Raw genomic sequence first — 26,128 nt, 5'->3', positions numbered from 1 at the left:
GAGGCCAGTGGGCGGAGTCCGTCGCCCGGTGGCCCCGCCCCACGCCGGCCAGTGAGGAAGCGCGGAGGCGTGCCCGCCAGAAGCCCCGCCTTGCCCGGCGGCTCCCGGCCAACCAGCTGCCACATCCGGGGCAGGCGGCGGCTCCGATTGGCCGCGCCGCGCCGGCGAGCGCGAGGTTGAGCGGGCAGAGGCCGTCGAGAAGGCCGCGGCTTCTTCTGTCGTCGCGGAGCGAAAGAGGCGCCTCGAAGGGAAGGAGCCGGAAGAGGAGAAGGAGCCGCCGCCTCCGCCATGGCCTGGTGGGCGCCGAAGGTGAGGCGAGAGGGGCTGGCGCGAGGCCGAGGCTTCTTCTCTCCCCTCAGGCCGCCCCTCCCTCTCGCGTGACCTTGCGTGACCTTCCCGGGGGGGCGGGGGGGCGGCCTCTCCGCGCCTCCCCTGCAAGGAGCCCCTCGTGGCCCCGGGCCCGGGCTCTTCTCCCCGCTCCGCCCGCTGGGCCTGCTGGCCGGGAGGGCGCGGGCGGAGGAGGCTGCCCGCCCCGTGGCGCCGGCGCTGGTCTTTGCTTGACCCGGCAGCTTCCCACCCATTTGTTTATTGCTATTAATTAGTCCTTGGTTATTGTTGGGTGCTAATAGCCACATGTGTTCATGGCCTTTTGTTCATGGCAGGAAAGCGGAGGAAGGAAAGGGCAAGTAACTGAGGAAGGAAGGAGGAAGCGCTCTTGAAGCAGAAGAGAGGCCGCGGGGTGCTTCTCCTCGGGGCATCTGTTGGGTTTCTGTGGGCTGGCCCAGTGGTGAAGGGCTGGACGCTGACCTTGGAGGGACCAGAGTTCAAATCCTTAGCCATGAAACTCCCTGGGTGACCTTGGGCCTGCCCCTTGTCTCTTGGCCCAGCCTCCCTCACAGGGTTGTGAAGAGAAAATTTGGAAGAGAGAACCATGTACTGCACCTTGAGCTCCTAGGAAGGAAAGGTGATATATAAATGTGATAAATATGTAAACAGGATTCTGGGCTAGTTTCTGTTTCACACAGTGCCCAACCAGGTACCTCTGGGATGCTCAGAAGCAGGGTTGGAAGGCAACAATTTTGTTAGTGTGGGAAGAGAGTCACGGATAAAACTTCTGAGTAAATTTCTCTCACCTCTCACTCACATGTGGATAAATGACTGGAAAGGGGAGGGATGGCAGTCATCTTTCTTGGTATATTTTGGATTTTTAAGTGACTGATAGTATTTTTTTCCTCAAATCTAAGCTTCAACCCGTTTTCATCCCATCCTTTATTGGAGGTATTATTCCATTGGATTTCCTCACACACTTAGTTGGCTTGCTTTCTTCTAATTAAAATGCCTTTGTTACTCTTTCCCAAGGGCTTGAAGTGTGTTAGCAATAGTATTCAAATTTTAAAATAATTGCAGCAACTCTGTGAAAGAGTGAGTTGGGTAGACTGGCAATGCACTTAAAAGTGTTTGGTTACTTTGTGGAGTGTTCCCTGTCAAGCTCAGAAGCACTTTTGTGAAGGGGATATTCTGTTTATCGTCATGGCTTTGCATCCTTTATCAGCAGAAGATTGCTTTTGCTGAATATGTCAAAGGAGCTGTGTTACTAAAGAGCGATGTGACAGTTCCAGATGCTTCATCACCCCTGTTTTCTCTGTATGATGCTCACTATCATGCAAAGAGAAGAAAAGTCCAAAGTGCTGGAGCAAAAATGCCCATGAGAGATGGTCAGAGTTTGTTAATAAGCTTTGCAGCTGAGTGTGTGACTTGAACTTTGAGGCTTATTCCCACACAGAGCTATCCTGTGGTTGCAGCAGTGTGAATCCTAAATCTGAAGAAGGGGTGAGAACACTTTGCTCCACGAGGGAAAACACTCTGCTTGCTGCCAAAATCTAGCCTGCCAGATGTAGTCTATATAGGTCATACTGGTTCCTGTCAGATGGGGAGGAAAACAGGAGAGAGGGCAGTTTGGGCTGTGGGAATTGAATGTTTCCGAATCAGGTTTGAGCAAATGTGATAGTTACTGTGATCTGCGTATGCACCCAGCCAGGTGTGGCAACAAACGTGTCATATTCCAGACTACTATGGAACATTATGTTGGCTGTCCTTTCCTCAAATGGGTGAAGAGGTTTTTCCTGCGCTGCTCTTGTCCATTAGGGAGAATGGTTGAGCGCTTGGATTATGCAGGGTCAGTGGAGCATTTTGCTACTTGTGCATGTCAAGATTAAATGTGACATGGCCTCTTGTCCTCAAGTAATCTTGACAATTTTCTGGCTTGCTGAAGTGATACAAAAAGAATGGGCTTGGTAAAAATTGATATTCTACTCTGACTTCTCTTTTGGAGCTGGTGAATTTGGCTGGTCATACTGCAGCATCTTTCAATCTCAGAATATGTAGTGATGGTATTCTATCAGATATGTAAGAGGTGACATTGTAGGTCTGTTGCTGCATATGGTGCAATTCATGTCCTTCCATAGTGTCTAGTTAAATATGTTTTGCAGATTTTCATGCTACTTCATATTGCAGCTCTCTGTAGCACATCACTGCAACAGACTCTGTATTTGATGTGATAGTTGTGGATGCAATAAGCTTTCCTCATCACAATTTCAAGAGTACTTATGGAATTGTATTTGCAGTTATGGTTGTGTTGAGAAAAGAGAGGTGTATATGTAGATGAGTACCCACTTGACTCTTGAAAGGAAGGAGACATTGGGCTTCAGGAGTGGGAAACTTCATAGACAGCAATCCTCCTGCAGTTTGCTCCAGTCAATTTCTCATCTTCTTTGACACCTATGAGATCAGGGGGCAAATCACAGTTAGGAACTCTTGTAAGATAAAAAGTTCTTTCTTTTCTTGTAGGCCATCTTATAATAGGTGCATTGCAATCATACACGCAAACCATTTTATGGAGTACAGTGGTACCTCGGTTTTAGAGCAATCCGCTTTAAGAACTATTTGATTTTCGGACCTACAAAAGTTCCAGCACGACCACGGAGAAGATCTCCAAAAAGAAGCAGCAGCCCATTGGCCTATACTTAAACCAGGACCCACTCTGCCAGCAGGCGGAGGGACGCCTATACCCTCGGAACCAGAGGAAAAAGAAGACACACCGCTCTAGGTGTAACAGAATAGTTCAGGATGTCTCTGCAGCTACTTAGTTGGAATATAAATGGCGGAAATTCCCCGGAGAAAAGAAGGAGGCTATTTCACATATTGAAGAAAGAACAATTGGATATTATTTGTTTGCAAGAAACTCATGTGACCAGGCTCCACAGGAAAGTTTTGGTTAACAAAAGACTAGGCCAAGAGTTTATTTCCTCAGACAAGGTAAAGAAAAGAGGAGTGGTGATCTACGCTAAGGAGAGCCTGACACCTAAATTTTTATTTAAAGATGAACATGGAAGAATTTTGGCAATTGAAATTCAGACCCAAGGAGAAAAAATATTGATACTAGGAATTTATGCTCCAAATGACGGGAAATCAGAATTTTTCAAGAAGCTGCACGAGACTTTGCTGGACTATCTGGACTACGCTAACATCATAATGATGGGAGATATGAATGGAGTGGTGTCTACACATATGGATAAGTCTTACAACCAAAATCTAACATCAGACGGCAGACTGCCTAAAACTTTTTTTGAAATGACTGACAATCTGGATTTGATAGATATATGGAGGACAAAGAACCCCCTAGGTAAAGAAGGAACTTTCTTCTCTGAGGCCCACCTGTCCTGGTCAAGGATCGACCAAATCTGGATCTCCAGGGGGCTGGCACCCAAGACCAAAAAGGTGGAAATCTGCCCAAAAACATGCTCCGACCACAACGCCTTGAAAATAGAACTCAGACTAACTCAATCCGGTTCCTTCAGATGGAGAATGAATGACACACTATTAAGAGATCAAGAGATTGTGAAAAAGGCCCAAAAAACACTAAAGGACTATTTTGAGATAAACCTGAACACTACAGTAGAAAAAAGAACGATCTGGGACGCAAGCAAAGCCGTTATGAGGGGGTTTCTGATACAACAGAATACAATCAAGAAGAAGCTCTGGAATGGAAAGAAAGATAAAATACTGGAGAAAATACATCAAGGAGAGAAAAAACTGAGAACCAAACCAAAGTCAAAGGATCTGCTGAGAGAAATTAAATTCCATCAAGCAGAATATTCAAAATTGATTAACCAGGAGATTGAATGGAAAATAAAACAGATGAAGCAAAGATCCTTTGAATCAGCAAATAAATGTGGAAAGCTGCTAGCCTGGCAGCTGAAAAAAAGACAAAAGTTAAATACGATAACAAATCTAGAGATTGAAGGAAGGATGGTACAGAAACCAGATGAAATCAGGAAGTGCTTCCACAGATATTTCAAAGAACTTTATGCACAGGGGCCTCAGAAAGAATCTGAGATAGATCAATTTTTAAAGACAAATGGACTATCAAAGATAACTCAAGATAAAGATCAATCTTGAACTCTACAATAACTACTCAGGAAATTGAAGGTGCCATTCAGAACATGCAACTAGGCAAATCTCCAGGCCCGGATGGGCTCACCTCCAAATACTATAAAACTTTGAAAGACTACTTAATACAACCTTTGCTGGAGGTATGCAATCAGATCTTGGATGGGAAGAGGGCACCAGAAACGTGGAAAGAAGCCTTCATCACATTGATACCTAAGACAGAATCTGAAAAGACTCAGCTCAAGAACTACCGTCCCATCTCACTCCTGAATGTGGATTACAAAATATTTGCAGACATTTTGGCAAGTAGACTTAAAAAAGTTTTAAATGAAGTAATTCACAAAGACCAAGCAGGCTTTCTCCCTGGTAGACATTTATATGAGAATACCAGAAACATCATTGATATTTTGGAACTCTTACAAACTAACAGAAACACAAGGGCGGTGTTAATCTTTATTGATGCGGAGAAAGCATTTGACAATATATCTTGGATGTTTATGAAGAAAAACTTGGAAGGGATGGGAGTGGGGCGGGGGTTTGAAAATGGGTTACGAGCAATTTACTCAGAGCAAAAGGCTAAATTAATAGTGAACAATGTGGTGACGGAGGAGTTCAAAATTGAAAAAGGGACACGACAAGGGTGCCCTCTATCCCCTCTTTTATTCATTTCAGTCCTGGAGGTGCTATTGAATATGATAAGGAAGGACCGGCTGGTACAAGGGATAGAGGTCGGAGTGAAACAATTTAAATTGAAAGCTTTTGCAGATGATCTAGTTTTGACATTGCAGGAGCCAGAATCCAGTACAAAAAGAGTTCTTGAACTTATATCTGAGTTTGGTCGGGTGGCGGGATTTAAGTTGAACAAACAAAAAACCAAGGTTTTGACCAAGAATTTGACACTTACAGAAACAGAGGGGTTTCAGAGAGAAACAGAACTAAATGTGGTAAAAAAAGTGAAATACCTAGGGATCTATTTGTCTTCCAAAAATTTGAATTTATTTAAGGATAACTATGAAAAATGTTGGTTGGAAGTTAAAAAGGATTTAGAAATCTGGTCAAGATTGAAACTTTCCTTGTTGGGAAGGATTGCAGCAATAAAAATGAATGTATTGCCGAAAATGTTATTTTTGTTTCAAACCCTACAGATCGTGGACAGAGTGGAATGTTTTGGAAAATGGCAGAAGGATATATCTAGGTTTGTCTGGCAGGGCAAAAAGCCCCGAATAAAGTATAAAATATTAACTGATTCAAAAGAAAGAGGGGGGTTTGCCCTGCCGGATTTGAGGTTGTACTACGAAGCTGCAGCCTTCTGCTGGCTGAAAGATTGGTTTTTGCTAGAAAACACCGATGTCCTAGATCTGGAAGGTTTTGATAATGCTTTTGGCTGGCATGCATACTTATGGTATGACAAGGTTAAAGTTCACAAATTGTTTAAAAGCCATATTGTCAGAAAAGCAATTTTTGCAGTCTGGACGAAATACAAAGACTTATTAGAGAGTAAAACACCGAGGTGGCTATCACCGGTGGAGGCCAAGGCTCGAAAAAGACCCAATATGGAGGCCTACTGGCCGAAATATTGGGAATTAACTGAAAAAATTGGAGACAGTTGGAAGTTGCAGAGCCAGGACAAACTAAAAAACAAGGTGCGAGATTGGTTACATTATGCTCAAATTCAAGAGGTTTTTAAAATGGATAAAAAAGTTGGTTTCCAGGAGGAGAAATCGAAACTAGAGACAGAATTGTTAGAACCAAAGACCAGGATTTTATCTAGAATGTATAACTTGCTGCTTATGTGGAACACACAGGACGAGATAGTTAAATCTGCTATGATAAAATGGGCACAGGATGTTGGACATAATATTATGTTTGAAGACTGGGAAAGGTTATGGAACACCGGAATGAAATTCACGGCATGTAGTGCCTTGAAGGAAAACATTATGAAAATGATATACCGGTGGTACATGACCCCAGTCAAGCTAGCTAAGATACATCACCTGTCTGACAACAAATGTTGGAAGTGTAAGGAAGCAGAGGGGACTTTCTTCCATCTCTGGTGGACCTGCCCAAAAGTGAAGGCCTTCTGGGAAATGATTTATAATGAATTGAAAAAGGTATTTAGGTATACCTTTCCCAAGAAACCAGAGGCCTTCCTGCTGGGCATGGTGGACCAGAAAATGTCAAAGAAAGACAGAACTTTGTTTGTGTATGCTAGCACAGCAGCAAGAATACTCATTGCAAAGAGCTGGAAGACACAAGATTTGCCCACGCTGGAGGAATGGCAGACACAGTTGATGGACTATATGGAGATAGCTGAACTGACCGGCAGAATCCGAGATCTGGATAAAGAAACAATTGAGGAGGACTGGAAAAAATTTAAAGATTATTTGCAAAAATATTACAAGCTGTATGAATCTTAAGACAGTGCATGATAAGGAAATGTTATGCTTTAGCAATTATGGTTAAGTAAATTGTAAAATAAGTGACAAAAGAGAAAAGGAGACAATTTGAATCGAACATGTTATGTTTATTTTAAAGGTATTGAAATTGAGATATAATATATTGAATTTGGGTACATAACATTTGAAAGTTACAATAAGGTACGAAATAAGGTAACAAAATGCTGACATTGTTAATCTAAAGAACGCAGAACCGGAAGGGGTGGGGAAGTCCAAGTTGTTTTTTTTTGTTTGTTTTTTTTTGTTAAAAAAAAAAAGGAAAAATTTGTTTCTTGCAATCATTTTATTTGTTTGTAACTTGTAAAACTATGGAAAGAAACGCAATAAAAAATTTAAGGAAAAAAAAAAAAGAACTATTTGATTTTCAAACTCTGTAAAACCGGAAATAGTGTCTTGTTTTGAGAACTTTACCTTGGTCTAGGAACCGAATCCCATCGATGGAAGGGCACCGGTGGCAGGACGCCTCATTAGGGAAAACGTGCCTAGGTTTAAGAACTGTTTTTCATATTTTGTTACATTGTGCGAAGTATGAGCAGGCCAGGGCTGAACTGATACTACCCTTGCTGGTGCCTTTCCCGGGAAAGTCAGAGGCTCACTATGTCAGGTTCCTACTGAAAGACCGGACAAAAGCTAGAACGTTGGCAGTGGCAAAGTTTTTATCGGTGGTTGCAAGAACAAATGAGCCCTATATTCCAAACAAAGTGCTTGATTAACCTGGAGGTAGGCTGTATGAACTCTGTATTGATTTGTAATGTTTTGTTGGTCTCTGGACCGTAATAAAGATAGTTGTTGTTTTTGTTTAAGAACGGACTTCCGGAACGGATTAAGTTCGTAAACCGAGGTGCCACTGTAAAAGTCTTTTCACTGCTGACTTAGAATACAGCCATACTGAATTATTATTTTTTAATTGCCCGGATTGTGTAACATATTGGCATTTCTGCTTTTGTTACATTTCTACAGGTCTTTCGTCTACTAGAGGCTTTCAAAGGCCAAAAACAGGTGACCAGAAGTTTTGGTAGTTCTGTGAGTATAATAGTATAACTTTTTCTTTTCTCTTTGAGAAGCTTCTCAATAAAAGTGCTAAATACCAAGATAAAACCAAGCTTGTGGAATTTCTCTGCCAGTGTAGCCTAATTCTGTTCCAATACACTTCAGTGCAGTACCACATTTCAGTCTAACTTGACTAAATAAATCTCTGTGTGATCACACATTTGGAGAAAACCCTGTTGAATAGTGGCAAAAACCAAATCCCAACCCAAGCCTTGGTTTTTATCACGAGTCTAAGTCTACAAAGAAAATAATAGTTTGTATTTAATGCTTCTCGGTTGGAAAATTTCAAAGCGGTGGAGGACAGACAGTTGAGAACCTTCTTATCTTTGGCACCATTGTTTTGAATATTTTCCCCCTGCAGGCAGTAGACCTATTCATTTTTGCTATCTAGAGTAGATTTCTCTGCAGCTTAAATCCTTAATTATTTTAGAATGATTCCTCAACAGTGATGATATTCAGAACTGTTTCATTGGTTTATTTCAACGAATTTTATAGTGCTTAATTACAGTTGTCACATATGCTTCTATTAGCATAGTGTGAGTTGCCTTTTGCAAATCTTCCATATTTCTTCAAGCTTGTCCATGACTTTATTTTGAGCGTGTTTATTTTGTTTTTAACCTTGCTGCAAACATATGCTTGATGTATATACTTGATGCATATGTAATACAGTGGTGCCCCACAAGACGAATGCCTCGCAAGATGGAAAACCTGCTAGACGAAAGGGTTTTCCGTTTTGGAGGTGCTTCGCAAAACGAATTTCCTATGGGCTTGCTTCGCAAGACGAAAATGTCTTGCGAGTTCCTGCAGGGTTTTTTTCCTCCCCCCCCCCTTTTCCCAAGCCGCTAAGCCGCTTATCAGCTGATCCGCTAAGCCGCTAATAGTGCTAATCCGCTAAGCCGCTAATGGGCTTGCTTTGCAAGACGAAAAAACCGCAAGACAAAGAGAATCGCGGAACGGATTCTTTTCGTCTTGCGAGGCACCACTGTAATAATAAAAATCAGCAGGAATAGGATCTTGAAAACTGAATAAATTGGAGACATTATGCAGTTCATCAAGGAACTGTAGTCTATCTTAACTCATTTATTATCCAGTTTTTTGAGATGGCAGCTCAAAGCGACTTACAATATTTAAAGCAAAAAGCAAACACATACATACATTTAAAACCAGCAATTTAAGAAGTCTAAAAGACTTTTTAAAAAAAAAATTCAAACATCCCACCTCTGCAAGAAGAGCATAGATAGTTGAAAGCCAGAGGCCTGAAGAAAGGAACCTAAAGCAATATAACGACAGTGCCTGGTCATCCTCCTTGGTTCCCTCCCAAGTGTTTGTCACATTCACACTTTAGGTACTGTATTTTTCGCTCTATAAGACACACTTTTTCCCTTCTAAAAAGTAAGGGAAAATGTGTGTGCGTCTTACGGAGCGAATGCAGGCTGCGCGGCTAAGCCCAAAGCCAGAACAGAGAGACGGAGCGCTGCGCAGCGCTCCGTCTCGCTGTTCTAGCTTGGGGTTAGCTGCGCAAAGCCTCCACAGGGCAGCGGGGTGCCTTCATCCCGCTGCCCTGCAGAGACTTCAGAGGCTGTCCCTGAAGCCAGCACAGCAAGAGGCTATCCCAGAAGCCAGATCCCTCTTGCTGTTTTGGCTTCTGGGGTTCAGAATTTTTTTCTTCCTGTTTCCTCCCCCCCCCCCCAACTAGGTGCGTTTTATCATCCGGTGCATCCTATAGAGCGAAAAATATGGTACCCATATTAAAATATCTCACATGTACATCTTGATGGGGAGTAAGGGAACCCTCATAGTAGCATTTAGTGTTTCATAGGCAAAGTGAACTTCAAAAAATTATTGGCTGACAGTGGTAATGCTGTAATAACCAAGTGTCAGTGGAGAATGAGGAAATCTGGAGAATTGTAACTTGTGTAACTGTAAAAGGATTAGTGTTAAACGAATAAATCTCAGGCAAGCAGAACTGTCACTTTCATCTGAGTATCATATTCCACTTTATTTTCAGTCGTGTGCCTTGCTGCGTAGTGATGGTGTTCTGAAAGCTTAGTATGCACTGTTGCTGCTTCTCTGCCAGTTGCTGCTTGAGAGGGTTGCCCTTGCTCTTGCTCTTTCTATTTCTGTTAGAATAAAAAGAAGAAGAAACTTAAAACCATGCAAGCCCCAAGTGGCATACAGATTTCTGTCAATCTGTGTTTAATCATGGTATGTCGTGGCTTTTTTCTTTTCTTTTTTTACATCTAGGTTCAGACAGTAACTTTGATCCCAGGAGATGGCATTGGACCAGAAATATCTGCTGCTGTTGTGGAGATTTTCGCAGCTGCTAAAGTAAGTTACTCTTTGACTGCATGTCTTACGTTCAGTTGGACACCATTGGGATTTGTTCACTTTTGGTATAAGTTAATGAAAGTTCAGTTGAAGGAGAGGTTCAAAAGAGCAAGGGTCTTTTGCTTTGAGAAGCGATCTGCTTGTTTGGGAACCGTTGTTTTTCTTTTTAGGATAGAGCAGTAGCTTTCAGAGCAACAAATGCCTTGGCTGTGGTGGCTCTGCGCATAACAGCAGGAGACTTTGATGTGATAGGCTATCCTTGTAATCAAATGAGAGCTCCAAGCCAAGTCACATAAGCTGCTTGCAAAAAAGGATATTCCCCAGGTGACTGTCATCTAAGAAAGCTGAGAGAGACTCCACCAACTGGAACACTTAAATTTAGATTAGTCTACTGCTATATCAGAAGTCTTGGATTGGTTCCAAGCCCTTGTGCACATTGTCTAACAAAACCTCTCAGAACCAGAGATGTTATTTAGTTCCAGTGTGTTTTGGGAAACATTTCTTTTGCTCTTCCATGGACCGCCTGACTACAACTCCCATCAGTCATTCCTAACCAATGGCCATGCTGATGTGAGTAGGGATCCAGCAACACAGGGAGAGTCAAAAGTTTCCTATCCCTACCCTAAGATGTTGGAGACCCTATTTGCTTTGCTTATTTGACTTGCCTTTAGTCAAAGACCACTTAGTTTTAGTAAAGACCTAAGAAGTCCCCACTCCATCCTGTAGCCAATAGTAGTGGAAGTAGGTGGGGCATGGGATCGGGAATCACTGAAGTGTATTTGGTAAAAATACTTTGTAAATTAGAATCCAGTCACTTAGACTTAAAGGGGTAGGGAATGAAGGCAATGAAGACTGAATGAAGGCCAACATTTTGTCCATTCCTGTTCCCTAATTCAACTTGCATTGTTTCATTTTATTATGTTACCAATTTTCTAAAAAACAATGAATTTCTAAAAATGGGTAAAAAATCCACCAGAAAATTTTCAACTTTGCTGACATGAACCCACTCATGTTCAAATTCTCAAACATTAATTGATATATATACAAGATTCCTGTAGGGTTCAGTACAATAAAATTGCTCATCAAAACCTGCAACTAACACTTATGATAATGTTGTATAACATTCACAAATCCTCATAGCATGTTTCAGAAACCTGGCTGCTATCTACATCTTATCCCCAACCTGAGTAAGCATAAGGAAGCTACCTAACATTTGTCTGAAAGCCACTCCCTACTAGCAACCAACTGAATAATAAACTTAGATTGAATTGTCTGATGCCAGGGACAGGACAAAAGAACATATGCGATGGTTTCTATTTGCCTTTGTCCACAGGGGCAAATGGCATTCTGCAAATGGCATTTTCTAGAGTCTCCTCTGTAGTATTGCCAAAGGTAGCACGTTCAGTCTGACTAGGATGTACACCCTGCGTAAGGGTAGATTTGATTTAAATCACTAGTCATTAAGACTTGATTTAAATCACTAGTCAGTAAGACTTGATTTAAATTTTTTTTTTTTTAGAGAAAGACTCATTCTTGCTGGTATAATCTTAATATTTACAACCAGATGAAGGTTTCATTTTTGGAATAATAAATTTTCAGAGTAGTTTTTACAGTTATATCAAAAATTACTATAATGTAACTTAAATAGAAAACTATATTTAGAAAGAGGGACGCGGGTGGCGCTGTGGGTAAAACCTCAGTGCCTACGACTTGCCGATCGCATGGTCGGCGGTTCGAATCCCCGCGGCGGGATGAGCTCCCGTCGTTCGGTCCCAGCTCCTGCCCACCTAGCAGTTCGAAAGCACCCTTAAGTGCAAGTAGATAAATAGGTACCGCTTTATAGTGGGAAGGTAAACGGTGTTTCCGTGTGCTGCTCTGGTGCAGGGTCGCCAGAGCAGCTTCGTCACACTGGCCACGTGACCCAGAAGTGTCTGCGGACAGCGCTGGCTCCCGGCCTCTAGAGTGAGATGAGCGCACAACCCTAGAGTCTGTCAAGACTGGCCCGTACGGGCAGGGGTACCTTTACCTTTACCTTATATTTAGAAAGATGTTCCCTCCAAAAACATTTTATTTTAAAAATCCAATTTAAATTTTTAAAATCCGATTTAATTTTTTTAAAAATAATAATAACACCATTGATTTTTATCCACCCTGCCCTGCGTTGATTTGGGTTGGTCAAGTGGAAAAGGTAAGTCACCATTGGCTGTCTGCCTCGCGTCATCCTCAGACTTACACAGACACTATTCCTGATTTGGCTACTAAGTTCTTGAAATGTGTTGTCTAACAATCTGTGTTTAATTGTCTGAAATGCAGAATTTTCCAGTAAGGAGTACAGGGTGTCTAGTAGGATTCCGGTCTGCTTAATTTTCTTCTCAATTCCTCTCAACCATCATGACGGTTGCTTATTCAGCTCACATGTCTGTAACCAGACTGTTAGGTTCATTTCTAAAATGCAGCTGCAACCAGAACTTGAATGTTAGCAGCCAGGCTTTTGTTACTAAAAGGCATTGGTTTGTTTCTAGGCATAGGGCAGTGTAGGGGACACGATTTGGTACACCAATTTTTTTTCAAAGGAAAACTGAAGTCTTTCAGTAGCCTGATTGAAGGCATTTATCCCATATGGTAGTTGTGTGCTTAATCTAGCATTGAACACCCTCAGGACTGCTGGAACATACTGGTTCCCTTTGGAATAATAGAAACGAGTGATCACTGACACACTGCTTTTAGCAGCATTAATGGTGGATTCTCTGAGCTACCCAGCCAGCCTTAAAATGAAAATAAACACCTAGATATTTAAACCACTTAACTTGCTTGATGGTGTTTCCTCTTATCACCCACTTATACTCCCATGAGCCCACAATATCCAGAAACAGCAGCTCATAATAATACTTTCATCCTTCCTGCTAGCTTGTATTCCTGTGTAAATATTTCCCATTATCCAACCTGAAAACACTGGCTGTGTTTTCTCTTTTGCAGGGTGTGTCTCTTTTTCAGGGTGTGTTTTGACAAAGCAAAGTCCCTTTGGCAATTGATCATTTCCCCCCAAAACAGATCAGAAGATAACATGAAACAATTGTTTTTAGGCACCTGTTCAGTTTGAAGAGAGAAATGTGACAGCAATACAAGGGCCAGGAGGCAAATGGACAATACCTCAAGATGCCAAAGAATCCATGGACAAGAACAAAATAGGACTGAAAGGTATGTTGGAGGTTCCTGTTGACGGGGGGGGGGGAGAGAAAGAAAGAAAAAAGGTGCATCTTTACTGAACAAACCTGTGTTTAATTTTGTACAGAGTTTATACAAATAAATTTCTTAGTAATGTTCTGAACTTCCTTATTCTATAAGCCCACAAAGCCGTTAATAGTTTGTGTCTAAGGACAGAAGCATCATTATTGGAGAAATGGTGTTGTTGCAGCATGTCATGTTCTCCAGCTCTGTAAAGTGCACAGAGCACCCTAGTTGTGTGTTTACTCAGAAGTAAGTCTGACTATTCAGTGGGGCTTACCCCCAGGTTGTGCGAGTAGGATTGCAGCCTCTCAAGGACAACTTGTATATATTCTTCAAACATTGCATTTGAACTCCATGTAAGTCTTCTTGTAAGACACCAGAATAATACGATCCCTTCACTATGAAAAGAACAACCTCAAAAGTGTTTCCTTCTACTGGTGCTTAATGACTCAGCTCTCTTACATATGGGGCAGCCAGTGTTGTGTAGTAGAAAGTGGACTTCAGCTGGAGAAACCTGTGGCTAAATCCCTATTCAGCCATGAAGCTCACTAGGTGACCTCTAGCCAGAGCCCATCATTATCACTCAACCTAACCTCCTTCAAAGAGTTGTTAATAAATGGGAAAACCCCATGAACTCTGATCTCCTGGAGCAAACAAGATCCACAAATCTAACATACAATTTGTTCTGTTCATGTCAAGCTCCCCTTCTTTCCCCCAGTATGTATAGGAAGTGTCATGAGAAACATTCCCTAAGCCTAATTTTTGATGGGTGTGAAGGTCCAGAGTAGAGATGTGAAGTTTCTGGAAATTTTGAAGCCATAAGGAAAAACATTTCCCCCCTGTTTTTCCCCAGAAATAATTGACATTTTGGAAAAATTGAAAAGAAGTTCAGTGTTACAAATTGCATGAAACACATTGTAGATAAAAGTATTTGCTTGCAATAAAACAGGTAGCCACCCCCTTTCCCTCAAAAGCAACAAAAAAGGCAAGAAACCATAAACATAAAAAACAATCAGATTTGCCTCTTAGCACCAACAGCAAATAAAGTTAAGGTCCACCTCAATATTTAAACTCCATAGGAGGTCTACTCTTTGAGTACTGCTTTAAAAAGAAGGGGGGAGACACAACATATACAGTCACTTTATTCTATCTCATTTTCTGAACTACTGCCATCATTCCTCCTTTGTCATTTTTCTCATGGACTTCAAAAAGGGGGGCTGTCCCCCCCCCCCAAAAAAATTCCGATTCCCCCCCCCCCCCAGGCCTTTCCATCTGGGGCAAAGCATAAGGAAGATTTTTTGCATGCCAGGCCCAGAAATAACCAACATTCAGTTACTGAATAGTATGTTGCACTAAGGCTCAAACTCTGTTTGAAAGGAAAAGGAGTGTGTGTGTTTTTGAATTGAATTTGTTATTATATATTATAAACCGCATGATGGTAAGAGAGCTTTCTAAACAGTTTACAAAAATGTACAACAGAAGATTAAAATGATTGATAAAACACAGTTAAAAGCAGGTATTTAAGAGTATTCAGAAGATCAGCAATGGTTAAAAGGAAGTAAATCGCATGCAGCTTCCACGTGTTCAGATGGGCTGCCCTAATGAAAATGTTTTGAGCAGTTGCCGGAAAGAGTACAGTGAGAGAACCTGCCTGGTGTCAGTCGGCAGGGAGCTCCAAAGTGGGGGTGCTGGAAGGCCTGGGGGAAAAATGGGGCAGTTTTTTCCAAAGCCATTTTTTTCAGGAAAAATGGGGGGGGGGGAATAGTGTATGGAATATTCAAACTATATCAAACTATTTTTTTCAAATTTTCCGGAAAAAAATGGCTTTGGGAAAAACCGGGGGGGGGGGGACGGACACCTGGTTTCCCCCCAAATTTTTCTGGTTTTTTTCCAGACCTTCCTATCTCTAGTCCAGAGTGATGATGGAGGAGCCCTTCACTGGGGAAGGGAACCTGTAGCCCTTCACATAACCCCTGAGGAACCACCTCCATCAGGTCCAGCAAGTATGGCCCAAAGGCCAGGGAGTCTAGGAACACCTAACCCCAGCCTCTGCCTGCCCCAGCCCCATTCCATCTTGTTTGAATATTCTTTTTTTTTTTAACCCAGAAAAAGAGGGGAGTCCTAAATAAATATTCTACCTACTTCTGCTTGCTTGCATTTTCATGCATACTTCTCCCCAAAATTGCCTCCAAATATTTTCTCAATTCTGATGCTGAATTTTCTTTGTTATGCTAACTGTAAAGGTAACATAGCTCAGTGGTGGAGTGCATCCTGTGCGTGCTGAAGGTCCAAAGTAATTCTTTGCAGCTCTATTTAAAAGAAACACAGCAGGTGACAGAGAAGAGCTCATCCTGAAATCCTGCAGATCTATTTGCTATTGTATGCAATGCTAGACAATAGACAAAGTGTGGCCTTCTTTGAAGCAGGTTCCTGTGCAGTTTCCCGAAGGAGAGGAAGATCTGGGACTGCAGGACCTTTCCGTTGCCTCTCCTGAAGAACCAACCATTTCTGACTCCTCTCCAAAATTTTCTGTTCCTGCTGCAAAGTCTCCATTACTAAGAACTAGGGCCTGCTTTCCCCCCTTCTCCCTCCCAGTCCCTTTTCCTTTTGAGTTGTCTCTCTTGGATTGTGGGCCCGAGGACAGGGACTGTATTGTCAGAGATATTTTTAAGCTGGTCTGGGAGCCTTTTTATTTTATTTTTTTTGCCAAACAGAATAAAAATGGCAATAATTTATAATCTAGTGACCTCCAAATGTTTTGGACTAACACTTCTGTCATCTCTGGCTGTGCTGGCTGGGGCTGATGGGAGTTGTAGTTTGAAGCGCCTGGAGGGTGCCGTGTCAGGGAAGGCTGTCCTGCCTGATCCCCACACAGCCGCTTCTCTTACATGTTTTCCTTCAGCAGATTCCAAAAGTTTGAAATCATTCTTGCCTTTTGAAATACTGAAGCTGAGGATGAGGAACTTTCCTGCAGAATATATCCCCATTGTCAGGGAACTGGGGGCTGAGAAGGGGGAAATGCTGGGGAAATACAGAGATAAGCCTCCGATCGTAAGCAGCTGCACCTCATCATAGGGGGAGGATGACGAAGGGTTGTCAGGAATCAGGGAGGGGGGAGCAATTTCCGGGGTTTAGCTCTTCACGTAAAAGAGAAAGGAAGAGGGGAGGGCTCCTGAAATGGTTATGCTGGAGAAAACGAAAGGAGGGGTCAGTCTCGGCAACTGATAGCGAAAGAGCTGGACATGCTCTGAGAGCTCTGTGGCGTAAATAGTAAAATGGACCTAATAAATCCTGTAAAGCTGGCTGGAGTCCTGGGCTCTTATCTCTTCTAGCACCCACCAATCATCCGTGACACCCATTGTGTAAAATTCTGCTTAGTGCTGAGCAGTATGCCATGGCAAGTTGTAGCAAGAGCCTGGCAACAAGGACAGGCGTTCATTATAAGGGAGAACGTCCCCTCCTCCCATCTTAAACCAGAGGGTTTAACTCTGGAGTGGCGGGGAGGAATGCTGTTGCTAAGGAGCAGGCCATGGTTTGACAATTGTACCTCGTCCATTCCTTTTGTCTGTTTCAGGCCCTTTGAAAACACCCATAGCTGCTGGCCACCCGTCAATGAACCTGCTGCTTCGTAAAACATTTGACCTTTATGCAAACGTCCGCCCTTGTGTATCAATTGAAGGCTACAAAACCCCTTACACAGATGTCGACATAGTCACAATACGAGAGAACACAGAAGGGGAATACAGCGGAATCGAGCACGTGGTATGAGTGCAGAATGCAGCCAGAAGCTAGAAAGCACTTGAACAAATTAGCTTCCTTAACTGCTGTAGAATTTTCAAATGCAGTATTCTGCGGGCTGGATGATTCACCAGACCAGCCCTGCCGGACCTATACAGAATTACTTTCTTAGGAGTCTGCTTTCGACTACCCGTGTAACCGTTTTGTGTCTTTCAGATTGTTGATGGTGTTGTACAGAGTATCAAGCTCATCACAGAAGATGCCAGCAAACGCATTGCTGATTTTGCCTTTGAGTATGCCAGAAATAATCAAAGAAGCAAAGTTACAGCTGTGCACAAAGCAAACATTATGTACGTGACCATGATGGTAACCCAGTTCTAATGTGCAAAAGTCATGCTGCTTTTTTTAAGGGACAAGCGTGTGTTGGTTTGCTGCCTCCTGTTGCTGCCGGAAGAGGATGCCATACATTTGATGGAGCCTTCTTTTGGCAGTCAGGCCTTTGTCAAAGTTTAAACTCCATTCCCTTGCTCTACTTTAAAAAAAAAACAGTTTATATGTTAACTCACTAAAAAATAGTTCTTCACGTGTTTATGAAATTATTAGCCACTCTCTCCGTCAAAACCATGGAGGAGAGTGGGAAGGTAACCTGCTGCTCCCGGCCTCCCCACATCCAGAAGCTGAGTACGGAGTTGCGTGCATGTGTGGGAATGGTGTTGGGCAGAGTCTGGTGGCTTTAAAAGAGGATTAGACAAATTCGTGGAGGCAAAGGCTGGGACTGGCTATTAGCCACAATGGCTATGCTCTCCCTCCATTATCTGAGACATTAATGCGGTTGAATAGTGGTTGCTGGAAACCCCAGGAGGGGAAGGGGCTCGTGTGCCCCTGATCCCACTTGCTGGTTTCCCATGGGGGCACCTGGCTGGCCCTTTGCCCTGAGCTCTCAGGCACTTCTTACGTTCTTAATTTCTGATCGCATTGAAGAGCCTTTTTTGGCTGAAGAGAGGGATAAAAATGCTCTAAATAAATAACAGCCAGGTTCTCATCTTCCACTGGGGCCATCAGAAGGGCTCCTGTTTCTCTCTCTCCCCAGTTTAGTCTGCTCTATATTAGAATGTAAGAAAAGCACTCTTGTTTAGAAACCTTCCCTCCTAAATTCCATTCGGTTAGAAAACCTTTTCCGCCATAGCCCAGTATGTTTTATTAGATGAAAATAATTCACCTCTTTTTCCTGTTTTTGGCAGATGGTGCATACTAGAGGTAATTATGAAAGTAAGCCTTAACTAAAAAAAGGTTTTGCATAGAAAAAAGCTAATTTTGTATTAATAAGGATGTTTCAGTAATCCAGGATAGCACAATTAAATTTTGCAACATTTGTCTAAAACTGTAACTGAGAATAACCTAAACCTGATGCTGCTGCATGAATACTGTAATCGAATTTGTATTCAAATCTGCACCTAGGGGGAAAAAAGAAATTTTTGCCAAACGTTTGGTACAATACAGTGTTGCTGTATTATTTATAGCTGAGTGTGCCCACTTCCCTTGTCTCCATAACTTGGAATCACGATGCTCCTGAACAAGGAAGGCAGAGCAACTTTTCAGTTTTACCACAGACTTCTTTTTTTAATAGTCTATGGTTAAATACCTTGCTTTGAAAATTTTATGGTGGATGAGGATATAGACAGTTTGTATTTATGTATCTTAAACACAGTTTTGAAGGCCACTTGATACCATGGCCAAAGCAGCAATGGCTCACCTGTGTCTCTCTTGGTGATCTTGGACTACCGTTTTCTTCGCCATTGGCCTTGCTGGCTAGGACTGATGGGAGTTGAAGTCCAGCATTAGCTGGAGGGCCACAGGTTAGCCATCCTTGCTCTGAAGAGTTTACATCATGTTACGGTCACTGAACAATCTGACTCAAATAGTACCACAGCATTGTCCCTGGGTGGCATGAAAGAGACCTTCCCTTGTATATCTGGAGGGCCCTTGCCAGCCACCCTAGCGGATCAGCTACAGCGGTAAGTGAAAAATCTCTCTTGGCTGGTCAGATATGTTTTGACCTTTCGTTCTCTTCAGTGGACTTGTCTACTATAATATATACTGAGCACAGCCAAAAAGAAGAGAAACGTTTTGACCTCGCTGGCTTCCAGAGGGGTGTGTGCGCGCATCATTATGTGTATAGATCTCTGTGACCATTCAAGAGAACAGTATCAAATATAACAATAGCTTGTAAGGTCTCTGTGTAATTTAGTGATTGAGAGTGTTCCGATCCCCGTTCATCCATGAAGCTACTGGGAGACCTTGTGCCAGTCTCAGCCTCACCTGCTCCACAGGTTTATTGGGAGAACAAAACACACGTTTGCTCCCTTAAGCATCTAGGAGGAAAGGCAGGTTATAAATTTTCCCTGAGAAATACAATTTCTGCTTTTAGGGCAGAAAGCATAAAAATAACTTGTTATATCTCCATCTTTCTCATTCTCTTAAAATTTGTGAATTGTTTACGATTAGAAAGGAATATTACCTTTGAAACATGGATATTTGCTTCTGAACTCAAACTAAACGCCCGGCATGTTACACTATAGTTGCCGTCGGCAGGTGCTTTTCCTCTCTACTACTGTCCCCTCCCCCATGTCTGAATGCAACATTAATCTGGTACGCACATCTAGGACCCTAAAATGCGGCTTTTTTCCCTTTGATGCACAGGCGAATGTCTGACGGGTTGTTCCTGAAAAAATGCAGGGAAGCAGCAGAAAACTGTAAAGACATTAAGTTTAATGAAATGTATCTCGACACTGTGTGTCTGAATGTGAGTATATAGCAAACTCATGATTAAGGTGCTTCATAGTTGCTATTTTCCTCCTAAAAACAGCAGCTTATTTCTTGTCCCTTAGATGGTGCAGGATCCATCTCAGTTTGATGTCCTTGTAATGCCAAACTTGTATGGTGACATCCTTAGGTAAGGAGACTTGAGCTAGTGTGAAGGATTTTATGTACGTATTTATTTATAAGATGATTATAAACTGCTCTTCAACACAAGCTCTCAAAGTGGTGTGCAAATAATGAACAAATCTCTGAAAAGCAGCCATAAAACTAGGCCTTATTTCTTGCAGAAGCCAATTTTGGCCTGCTGCATAAAATGGAACTTGAAGCATGTTAACTCAGAAAGTGCCCACTGGAGATGCCCAAGGGGCACTTGTGCCTTGCTCCACCTGGTTTGCCAGTTACAGCTCTTCCTGGATCAGAATAGCCTGGCCTCTCAGACACACACTAGTTATATCCTGGGTAGATTTCTGAAATGCGTTGTGCTCAGGGTTAAGCTTCAAGATGTTCTGGAAGCTGCAGCTGGTGCAGAATGCTTCTGGCCAGCAGGGAAGGACCACATCCCTCCAGTTCTTAAAGCACTGCACTGGCTGCTGGTCAGCTGTGAGCCCAATTCAGGGTCTTGCTGTTTTACATGTAAAGCCCTAAACCACTTGGGACCCAGTAACTTGGGTGTGTTTTCTCCAGTGCCAACTGATGCCTGCGTTACAATCTGCAGGAGATGCCTTCCTCACCCCACCTCTTGGAGTTGTCAGGACAATGTCATGAGGTGGCATTCTCTGTGGTGATGCCCTGCTTATAACACTTCTCCAGCTGACATCCAGTTCACCCCCACAATAAAAACGTATTAAATGAAGACTAAAGACATCTCATTTGTCCAGGTTTTTGGACCATGATTGGAATTGATTTTTTAGAGGTGATTATAGTTATTTGTCACCACTGATTTTGTGTTGTTGTTTTTTAATTGTATGTTCTATTCATTTAGTCTGTGTTGTTGGCCACCCTGTACTTCTGATTGGAGGAACGGTTTTGGGATACCTAAAAAGTCCATCAGAGTGCATCACTTGCTCACAGCTTCTCTGGGTCTTCCTGTGCTGCAGCTTTCTAAGTTTGTCTGGCCTCCTCCATTCCTCAAGCCATGCTTTGCACTGGCCTGCTCCTATTTGCACCCAGTAAACAGGCTGTGCGTGACTGCACTCTGCTACCAAACACTCCTTTTGTGTTTTAGGTCCTTGTGAAGATCATCATTTGTTTTCCACTACCTCTGCTTTTTAGCTCCCTTTTTCCCCGAACTTCCCACTGCAAGTATATAATAATTTAAAGAGCCTAAATATACCAACTCAAATATTTATTGTGTGTTTGCATTTTCCTTCCAGTGATTTGTGTGCAGGATTGATTGGAGGTCTTGGAGTAACACCAAGTGGAAACATTGGTGCCAATGGAGTCGCAATCTTTGAATCAGTAAGATTCCTATTCTGAAATAAAATTCTGGAACTTGAACTCTGATTTTTGACATAATTGCTTTCTGGAAAAGCAAATGCCTCTCTGCGGGGTTTTAATAAGTTCATAACAGGTCTGTTCAAGTGCATGTAACAAAGAAGCTTGACTTCAGGACTGGATTTCTGCAGTGCGCTCTGAGGGGGGCTTTCCTTGCACTCAATCCAGAAGCTGCAGTTAGTGCAGAACACTGCAGCATGGTTGCTCGCTGAAGGGAGAACCTGTCAGCAGGTGACACCTCTGCTCAGAGATCTGCACTAGCTGCCCATTTGCTGCCAAGCCAGGTTCTAAGGGTTACTAATGCTATACAGTTGTGCCTTGTTTTGTGTCCGGGATCTGTTCTGGAGCCCTGGCCGCTAGCCAGAAAGGACATAGGGCAAAGCGCCGCCTCTGTGCACGCACACAAAGCGCGATTTAGTGCTTCTGTGCATGCGCGATTGGCAAACCCGGAAGTAACCTGTTCCAGTACTTTCAGGTTTGCCACGGATGTTCGACGGAATGGATGCTAGACAAGGCGGATGTTCACGGAGGTATAACTGTATAACAGGGTAGGATATGTTTGTTTGCAGGATTGCCTTATCCCATATATGCCTACTCAACTGCTTCAGTCTATTACAGGTGCTGCATCATGCTTGTTCCTCACTTGTAAGAAATAGATCTGCAAGTCTGGCAACCCGTACGCTTTGGAACTCTCCGCCTGTTGACATCAAGCAGGCGCCTTCACTGTACTCTTTTTAATGCCAGATGAAAACATTTTTGTTTAGACAAGCCTACCCAGATATGTAGAAGTTGCAACTATTTTGTTTCTTTCTAGCAATTGTTTGTTGGAATATTTCTAAATGCTTTTTTAAAACCAATTTAATGTTTTAGTCTATATTTGTGTAAAACACTAAGAGGTTTTTTATTTTATTTTTTTACAATCAAATGGTATACAATTTTTGTCAAATAAGAATTCCTGAACGTAGCAATATTTTGAAAAGAGGATCTTCCAAGGCAGCTTAAATGCTGCCTTGGAAGAATTAGGTAGAATTAGGAGTTCAAATTCACTTCTCATACGGAAATATTGTTCAATATACAGCTGAGTTTGTTGTTCTTCCAAACTAGGATGTAGTGTTTTGTTTTGTTTTGTTTTTATGTTGACTAGCATTCACTCTTGGGAAATTGCTTAGAATCTTGGTCGCACACTGGTGTAGCACAGAGGCCAGCTGCATCTGCCACTACCAGCATCACCACTTACCTTGGCAGCAGTAGACATGTGATAATAGACAGGCTTTGTAAAAAGCACCAACTTTCCACTGCTGGTGCAAGATAATCCACTGAATCAATGCTTTAGTTTTAGCCAAAGAATCAGGTCAGCATTCTTTATTTTCATAGGTTCATGGAACAGCTCCAGATATTGCTGGAAAGGACTTGGCAAACCCAACAGCACTTCTATTGAGTGCAGTGATGATGCTGCGACACATGGGAATGCAAGAATATGCCACGAAAATAGAAGATGCCTGTTTTGATACCATCAAAGATGGAAAGGTATGCCTTGTCAGGGTTCACCTATCGCTGGCGATCTTGCAATCCATTTTCTACAGAATGTGATTCAGATAGGACTAGAGCACACGCTATGCCAGGTTGGAAGAATTTTCTGTTGTCCAGTTCCACTGACACTGAACAAGTCTCCCACTCTCTTCTACCAGGTCTATAAATGCTCTCTTTTGCAGCACATACACGAAAACTCTACTAGGTCTATAGCGCCACCAGCTCCAATTTGTGTCTCAGTATTTGCTTTAGTTTCTAGCTTATAAACAGTGCTGCTAGCATTATCTGTTAACTGGACGTTGGCATTTAGTTGAGAGACAATATTTAGCTGTTTGTATCCAGCAACAAGCATGTGTGCTCTGCAAAGAGGAGAAAGGAGTGCTTATCTCTACCTGCAGGGTAGGTAGATTCTCTTCTGCGTGAACTAGATTGGTTTCTTACGACTGAATTGAGCAGCGATGAAAATGGAGAGCTTTCTTATCATCCCAACGCTATGTGTTGAGTGAGCATATAGGTGCTGAATAAGATTTTGATGAGACGTTCAGAGTGCCATTGGCACTCAAAATTCATACAGGTGGCACAGGGGGGGATACTATAGCACCTGCTATACAAGCAGAAGATCCCAGGTTCAATCCATTGCCTTTGTTGGCTCAACCCAGACTTGTCACAATAATTATGGAGAGGACACAGTCAGATGCAGCAACTGGCACTTGGCCCTGCTGAGCACAAAACACTTGATGTCCATCCAGTTGAGTTGGGACCACTTTACAAAATGTCCAGCCTTTGAGATGATGGTTTGGAAAACCTTCCCTTAATCAAGAACTAGCACAAGTCTTCTAACTTTGGGCACAGAAGGACAACACCACACTATGTGTCTTGATCCTGGAAAAGACTATGTGGCTGTAGTTAGCTAATTACATTTCATTAAACTGAAGCGTTTAAAGTGTCCATTCTTCTTCACCATCTTTTTCCATCTTTCTTTTCAGGTCTTGACCAAAGATTTGGGAGGCAACTCAAAGTGTTCAGAGTTCACAGCAGAGATCTGTCGCAGAGTAAGGGCGATGGAATAAAGCATCTCCATAGCTTGTTGGTTTCAGTTGCCCCTGATGGAAGCTGTTACTAAAACGTGTTAGCTGCCTGCAATTCATTTCCATTTTGTTTGCCTTTCTCTTGAGGAAAGCAAACTGTTAGACGGAGAGCCTCTCTGTTAAATAAATTCAGCCCAAATGGATGCGGTTCTTCTTGTGCCTGCTTCTGGTGGACTTTTTCCAAGTGCTTGTTTTTATTTATTACATGTCAGACACATTTTTGTAAAGTCAAATTCCTTTTTTTTAGCTCATATTGCACGCAATTGGCAACCTTCCATTTTGAGTCCTCCTACTTTTTCAGAAACACTTGATGTATTTAAGTGTGCAGATATGCAAAAGTCTGATTTTATCACTACAACTTTGAAGGAGGCTTGGTTTGTTATCCATTAGGAATGCAGGAGGTGGCACAGCCTTAAAATAGCACAATATATTTTTCTAAAGCAAAGAACAAGAAAGCTTGCTATACAGAGGTACTCCTGGAATCTGTCCTTCAGAAGCATAAATAAAGACTTGTAACTGTGGAAACATGGGTTTGAGCTGTTATATATAAAATGCAAGGTATCTCTGTCCTTCTGGGACTGAAGGGAAAGTGTTAAAAGTAAAAATGACTACTCCTTTTTAGTCTTCTTTGCACATTACTTGCTCTAGCATTCCTCAATGAAGATTAGTTACGCAACTTGATTTTGTTGGCTACAGATTGTGAAGGGAATGTTTAATGCTTTCCTGTCTAGATGGGATACCAAATGTATAATTTACAGTTACTACTGTATGTATGTAATGGCTTTTGTATTGTGCTCAATGATACATACATACATATATATATATATATATATATATATATATATTCAGTTTACCATTAAATAGGCTGCTTGGTCATTAATTTTTTTTGAGCCAATCAGATGGAGAGATTTTATAGTTAATCCAGGCCAGGAGATAATGGTGCGTGGCTCATAGCTCCTGCTGGAAACAGCAGCTTTGCACCTCCTGGTGACATTTGGTAACACTAAAGTGCATGATGCTGTACCCCTGAGCTGTGCCTTCCCAAAGCAACAACAGATGAAGTGGGAAAATGGATGGGCAATCTTACAGCATCATTGTGCGTAGATTGTGTTGAGCAGATGTTATCCAGGGGCAAAGGAAGAGAACTTTTCAGGGATGCTGTATTTTGCAACAACTCTTGCTGGAAGTTCATAACATGCCCCTTGCACGTTTTGTTATGGGCATGAATGTTACAAACCTTTTGATCACCTAGAAGTCCCCTGCCAGATTCTCTCCATTGTGTCTCTATCCAAGAGGAATAGGAGAACTGTGGCTGGGCCTGCAGCTGGCTGGTGCCACCAGTCTGGCTTTTTCTCCCACACATTAAAGCCGTCGTGCAGGATTGCTTTGCCTTGCCAGTTTCCATGTAGTATCTGCACAACCAGAAGTAGGGATGAGAGTGAGGCCTTGGGAACTTGTCTTTTTTGTGTTTTGCTTCTGCACTGAGAGGTACCTTTCAATATTGTGTATTAATATGGGCTTCTCAAAGAACTTGGGAAACAGCTCTTGCTTGATCTGTGTGTGTTATATTTTTGCTGCTTCTGTCTGTCTTGGATTGTACTGAGGTTACCATTCGCACACAAAGCAAGGAAAAAATAAAGTCCCTCCCCCCAAGATACGCTGCCTTTGTTTTGGTTCTTAATTAGGTGACTAGTTTTAAGTGCTTTGAATAATCCAGCCTTCAGAGAGTTCATGTCCCTCTGTGGAAGTCCATATTGGCTCTTTGGAAAAGGCAGCTCTGAGTACATCTTCTTTAAACTGGAAGGCAAAAATTAGTCCCCTTAGTAGCTTTTGCTAGTAACATACAACTGGCTCATTAAAAATATATAATGTGCTAAATAGTGTTGGTGTGAAGAAATGCATTTCAGGTGCCTGAGGTGTTAAGCAATAAATGTTGCAATGTCCTCA

General features: G+C 42.3%; 1 protein-coding gene across 1 annotated transcript; it reads left to right on the top strand.

Moving 5' to 3' along the window:
- The first annotated feature begins 147 nt into the window (after nucleotides 1-147).
- Nucleotides 148-25,836, top strand: IDH3A (isocitrate dehydrogenase (NAD(+)) 3 catalytic subunit alpha). Its single transcript, XM_028705494.2, has 11 exons — nucleotides 148-309; nucleotides 7,866-7,928; nucleotides 10,200-10,283; nucleotides 13,367-13,481; nucleotides 17,086-17,273; nucleotides 17,466-17,599; nucleotides 19,950-20,052; nucleotides 20,138-20,202; nucleotides 21,443-21,527; nucleotides 22,938-23,090; nucleotides 24,080-25,836. Exons 1-11 carry the CDS (start codon nucleotides 289-291, stop codon nucleotides 24,161-24,163), a joined length of 1,095 nt encoding a protein of 364 aa, XP_028561327.1. The 5' UTR covers nucleotides 148-288; the 3' UTR covers nucleotides 24,164-25,836.
- The last annotated feature ends 292 nt before the right edge of the window (nucleotides 25,837-26,128 follow it).

Source organism: Podarcis muralis, chromosome 14 (assembly GCF_964188315.1).
Source record: "Podarcis muralis chromosome 14, rPodMur119.hap1.1, whole genome shotgun sequence".
Lineage (NCBI taxonomy): Eukaryota > Metazoa > Chordata > Lepidosauria > Squamata > Lacertidae > Podarcis > Podarcis muralis.
Note: the sequence above shows the minus strand (reverse complement) of the source record. Positions and strands in the feature narration are given on the sequence as shown.

What these genes read in the sequence shown, in the direction of transcription:
- IDH3A (XM_028705494.2), top strand. Translation starts at nt 289, where the DNA reads ATGGCCTGGTGGGCGCCGAAG. An exon ending in GTGCACAAAGCAAACATTAT is followed by an intron (nt 17,600 to 19,949) that starts GTACGTGACCAT and finishes TTTGATGCACAG; the next exon opens with GCGAATGTCTGACGGGTTGT. An exon ending in GAGTCGCAATCTTTGAATCA is followed by an intron (nt 21,528 to 22,937) that starts GTAAGATTCCTA and finishes TTATTTTCATAG; the next exon opens with GTTCATGGAACAGCTCCAGA.